This window comes from Chrysochloris asiatica, unplaced genomic scaffold (genome assembly GCF_000296735.1).
Source record: "Chrysochloris asiatica unplaced genomic scaffold, ChrAsi1.0 scaffold00131, whole genome shotgun sequence".
Lineage (NCBI taxonomy): Eukaryota > Metazoa > Chordata > Mammalia > Afrosoricida > Chrysochloridae > Chrysochloris > Chrysochloris asiatica.
Window position 1 is genome coordinate 160,946 of NW_006408649.1, and position 6,000 is coordinate 166,945.

The following is a 6,000-nucleotide window of genomic DNA, read 5'->3' on the forward strand; positions in this document are numbered from 1 at the left end:
CTCTTTTTCCATACTGTTATAGTCTAGAGATTAAATAATTGAGCCAAGAGTTTGTGTGACAGTGACTTAATCTCAATTGTTTCATTATATTTGGGAGATCTTGATGTGTCATCATTCTTAAAGCAGGCATAATAAATACTATGTTGGCATGAAATTAGGTTAGAATATATTCATTTGGAGAATTGTGTCGTTATATTTTTTCCCTAGTTAAATTTATAGTGATAAAAAGTTAGAACTGAGATGTAGCATAGAGGTAACCTAGTGAACTCTTAGAGATATGGAAACCAAGGTATGGAGGAGGATGTCTTTGTACACTGGTGTGGCGCTAGGACAGGTATTTAGACCATGTTTATTGACTCAGAGTATACAGGTGTGCAGGTGTGTGAATATGTCTATGAATTCTAACAGTACCTGTATGTGCATATTTTAAGTGTAAGAACAATTTGGCATTTTAAGATTGTTAAAGAGAAGGATACATTTCAATTAGTTGTTACTGAGAGATCCAAGAAAAGCTTTATTGCTATCTATATCTTAGATATATCAAAAAATCCAAAGTTCTTTATGATTTTTCTCATTGTTTTCTACATGGTTGTATCACTCATGTAACTATTTTGTTTATTTAGCCAGGCTATGATGACATTAATCCTAACTGGAGACTCTCTACTGAGAAGAGAAAAAAAATGAAAGGTGGGTCATCTGAAATATGAGAAATTTAAAGAAATTAAAACCTTATGAGACTTGTAATATGAGGAGGTCTGTCAGTAACCTAATAATACAAAAGATCTTTAGATACTTATGCTTCACTTTGGAAGAAATGCTGTGATTGCATAGAGTTTAGAAAGGCAATAGATATGATCAACAGGTGTTTATATAATAGACTCTCTCCAAGCGCTAAATCAGAACCCAGGGCAAGGGGCATGGGCCTTCCATCGTCATCATTGAAATGATATACCAAATTAAAGTGTTAACTATAGTCTTTTTGAAGTGTCTTTTGGGGAAATAGCTGAAAGACAGCCCTCAAGGAACACATACAGAATAGTTCTCTCTAGTGGCCTTGTTGGATAGGTATTGGCTTGCTAACCACAAGATTGGCAGTTGAACCCACCAGGGTTTCCACCAAGCTGGGTACCCCCATAAAGATGGATAGCTTTGGAAAGTCAATATCGGGCCAGTGTGAGTCAGAGCAAAAATTGTGCAGCAGCCATGTCTGACTTTTTCACAAGTTGAAAGGAGACTCAAATTCAAAACCAGCCCAAGGCAGATTCCTGTAAGGTGGAGGTCACACTTGCCTCTATCCTACAACCTCCTTTACCCTATTCTGACACCAACCACCCTTCTCACAGCACTCTCTGCTTCACATCTGGGTTCAGTAATCCATTGCAGTGGCCACACAGAACTCATAACAATACTCATGACGATGGGGATTTTTAGGGAAGTGAACAGGGTACAATGCAGGAACTCATAAATAACATACATAATTTTTATAAATAGACAAATATAAAATCAAATTTAATATCAAAATTTTATCAAAATAAAAGTAATACAGACAATTTAATTGGTAGATTAAAGCAAACAAACAAACAAAAAATAAACCCCTGCCCCTCAAAAAACAAAACAAAACAAAAACCTTAAAGGGTTATTTTGAGTAAATGCTTAATTTTTCTTCAGATGAAACTACCAAAATTAAACATCTTTTAATGTTCAAGTGTCTCCTATAGAATCTGCGATAGTCTCATGATTGAAAACCTGTATCATAATATGCTTTTAACCCATAATTAAAGAACTTTAAAATTGATTCATTAATGTCACTTATAATGTTTTGACTTACCTACTTTTGTTAACTAATTATCTAAAATACTTACCCAGAAATACTTTTTAGAAAAAAAAAAATACGTTAAAGAAGAAGGTGGTGGTGGTTGTGTGCCATCAAGTAGCTTCTGACTCATAACAACTGTGTGTAGGGTTTTCAAGGCTGTAAATCTTTATAGGAGCAGAAAGCATCATCTTTCTCTTGCAGAGCATCTGGTGGATTTGAACCACTAAACTTGCACTTAGCAGCCCAACGTGTAACCCATCACACCACCAGGGCACCTTAAACAGAAAGCAGATGTCTTATTTAAATGATGTGATTCTGTTTCTCCCTACCCTACTTTTTACATAGGATAAGCACTGGGCTGCTAACCACAAGGTTGGTGTTCAAACCTACCGACTGCTCCTCTATGAAATCCTATACAGGGTCATTTTGAGTTGGAACTGAATCAACGGTACTCAACAGCAACAATATAAGCTTAAGTCACTTTGTGTTTTTAAAAAAATTTTGGAATTCTTTATTGATATGAATTGCTTTATGGTTAAGTTAGAGAAAAATAATTAGCTATTACAGGTTTTTAGTTAAAATGAATTATTGTTATGGTACTGAATTTCTGTTTTCTATATTTTCATAGTCTGATGTGTTATATATGTTAAAATATATGCTTTACTGTTGTTTACCTATAAGATCCCTTGTAGAAGAAATGAGATATAAAAAGTACAATAAAATTATAATAAATATTATGCCATTTCTTTTTAAATGCCTCTGTTTGGTGACTTATAATTCATTTTTATCCCTAACAATTCCTTCTGGCCTTGAATACTTTTTTCCTTTGACTGATTGAGTTGCAAGTTTAAGAAGAAATGAGCACTGGAAAGATATTATATATCTCTCTCTTAAATTTTTCTAAAGGGTATAATTTTCCCATATTATTTATCTGAAAAATAATATATGAACATTTCCCAAAACCTCTTTAAAACTTTTTTTATATACACTTTGTACATACCTGCCTTTCAAGTTAGTTGAAAATCATGACAAATCTCTCCCCAGAATATATTAGTTTCTTGAAAGAATGTTCTTAGTTTTTTTTGCCTCTGTATTCCTAGAACCTTAGGCTGTATCAGGCAATTTATTAGCACTTAGATGTTCATTAAATGAATGACTGTTTTGTATCTAACCTGGGGTTTATGTCACCTGAATTCGAGTGATAACTGTTGCTGTTGTTAGTTGTAGAGTTGACCCAGCGCACAGAGTACAAGTACTCCATAAGGTCTGTCTTCAAGGCTGTTGTTACCTTTTGAAAGCAGATCTCAAGGCTTGCCTTCTCAGGTGCCTTTGGATAGGTTCAGGCTACCAACTTTTTGGCTAGCATTAAAGTTCTTAACAGTTTGTCCCATCTAGGGACTCAGTACACCTTTATGACCTAAGTAATTAATGTAGGTGAATATTGTTTTGAAATTGATTATTGGAGACATGTACTGTAATTAAATCCTATTTGAGTGCCATTTGTATAAATGTACTTTTCTTCCATTAGATAAAGGGTCCTTTTACCCACTGATAGATGTGAATTGGTGGGCAGAGAGCGCAGTTACTTTGGCTCGTTGTTCTGGTGCTTTGACTGTCTCATCTGTGAAAACCTTGAAGAATTTACTGGGGAAATCCTGTGAATGGTTTGAACCATCACCTCAAGTTACCGCTGCCCATGACGGTGGATTTTTAAGTTTGGAGGTAATACTTTTCCTTTTAAAGCAATAAGTGTGTCTCAGAGTAAACATGTATTGCCAAAAATATAAATAAATGATTTTTAAAAAACGTTTTATTGTGAATTAAATGACAGTTTACAGAGCAGATCATCAGTTTTACATTGCACAGATCATATATTTTGCTTCTTTACATGCTTGCAGTCCTCTCCATGTACCAGCAGTTAACAACATTTACTTCTATTCACTTTAACTATTACATTCCTGAAACCTTCATCTTTCCTCTGCTAACCTCCCTCTTATTGTATATTGTCTGCCTGTCATTTGTATCAGCAGGTGTCTGCTCTCTAGCCCATGAATAATTTTCCCTACCCTCTGTAGCCATCATAGATGCGTTCTTTCTTTTTTATCATACACCACTAAGTTTATTTTGATTTATGACAACTATATATGTATCAGAGTAGAACTGTGCACCACAGGGTTTTCCATAGCTGATTTGTCTGAACAATTATATAGTTCAAAGTTTCAAAGTAACAGTGGTAAACATCGTTGCCACCTCCAATCCCAGGCCCTTTACTGGGATCAAGCGTCTTATCTCGAGGCATTTTGAATATGCTTTCATAATTCTTCTTTTGCTTGGATATCTTGGCTTCTCCAGGGTCTTACTTCACCTCGGACTGTAACCCACCTGGGCTGTAGATTACCCGAGCCACCGCTCACGGGGCCTGTAGCTTACCTGTGGCTGTGACTCACCCGGGGTTTAGCTCAGCCGAGTCTGCATCTCACCTGGAGCCATAGCTTACCCGGGCTGTAGCTTACCTTGCTATAGCTCACCCACGGTCATAGTGCACACAGGGGCCACAACGTACCTTGACTGTGGCTTTTGAACTTTTATGGGAGCAGAAAGCTTCATCTTTCTCTCTAGGAGCTGCTGGCATTTTTGTTGTAGAGAGTCTGTGCAGTGTGTCTGCCCAGTCTGCCATCTTGCTGGAAGTGTAAATAACTGGTTTTTAAATTTTAGTGACCCATTGATGTACTTTTGTGTTTACGGATAAAAGTCTAATTGGAATGATATGTTGGGTGCAGTATGAAAAGGGAAAAAAATGATTGTGTAGTAAAATAAAGAATTCCATCTTATAACAGTGAAGAAAATGTGTGGTTATTTTGCTCTTTAGGGTGCAGGGTTTCCAAGGAGTGACTGGTGAGTTTGAACCACCCACCTTGTGAGTAGCAGTCCAGTGCGTATCCTACAATGGCATACCCACATTAAACATGTTTAATAGAGGGGGAGATAGAGCCATTCTAAATTACCATCTTTTCATGGCAGGTAGAGAAATATCAAATTAAAAGAAATTAATATTCCCTGTACCTTTAGTTATTTAAAAGTATCATAAGGCACACATTTACAGAGCTATATTAATTGTTATTCAAAAAGCTTTAGCTTTGGAGATGTAGAGTTGATAACATATTTACATAATTTTTGTTGCTTCTTGGGTCCTTTGAAATTCATTGTTAGTCTTAATCATATTGATGATGTAATTTATTAATCAGAGAATTAAATAAATATTTGTTTTATATTATCTCTAAAATTTGTCTTTAGTGTCTCACTGATAATTTAGCATCTTCTTTTTCAATTTTTTAGTGTGAGATTAAACTTGCTCCCAAAAGGTCTCGTTTGGAGACTAGATCTGGAGAAGAAGATGAAGAAGAGGATTCTGATTCTGATCATGAAACATCTGCCAAGGCTCACTACTTTGGTTATATAAAGCAAGGTCTTTACTTAGTGACTGAAATGGAGAGATTTGCACCACCACGGAAACGTCCACGGACCATCACTAAAAATTACCGCCTTGTGAGTTTGAGGTCTACAACTCCAGAGGAACTTTATCAGAGAAAGGTGAGAGAATATTATGTTTCTATCAAAGTTTGATGACATCTATATTTTATTGTGAAAAAGGTGAATATTTTCTGATCTGGATAGAAATGTAAAGAAGGGATTCTGAGATCATGATATGTTAGAAACGTCAGTATTCTGAAAAGCTTTTGAAAAGAGTGATGGACTTTGTGTTAAAATAAAAGCAGTGGCCAAAAGAATTCGCTTAGGGATTGGTTAAAGACTGATTATCTCCTTTATAGCTTGGTCAGGATTTTTTTTTTTTTTTTTAACTTCACTACATGTAGCCTTTAGCTTTCACTGTATCTGTGTTTAAGTACAACTGTCTACTCAGAATGTAGAGGCTGAGGAATGAACTGCAGATGGTTAGATGGTTGTTTTCTAATTAGGGGTTTGCTTGGGAAGCTTTTGACCAACACTGTATACTCTAGTTATTTGTTTTGTTCCTGAAGTGTCATGGAAGGATACCCTGGATTATGAGTCAGACTGGTTTTGCCATCATTCTGGACAATTCACATTCTATGTCTCATGTTTCTTGTAAAATGTTAAAAGATCTCACATCCACAGATTCAGCAAAGTGGCAGGATATAAGATCA

At 35.8% G+C, this 6,000-nt stretch overlaps 1 protein-coding gene across 1 annotated transcript in view; it reads left to right on the forward strand.

Moving 5' to 3' along the window:
• NBAS (neuroblastoma amplified sequence) overlaps nt 1-6,000 on the forward strand; it is a gene marked incomplete at its 5' end in the record, with an annotated part of 556,069 nt that overhangs the window by 119,534 nt on the left and 430,535 nt on the right. The window contains 3 exons of the mRNA XM_006869470.1: nt 624-687; nt 3,345-3,538; nt 5,153-5,407. Coding sequence (XP_006869532.1) covers nt 624-687; nt 3,345-3,538; nt 5,153-5,407 — 513 coding nt within the window. The remainder of the gene's footprint in view (nt 1-623; nt 688-3,344; nt 3,539-5,152; nt 5,408-6,000) is intronic.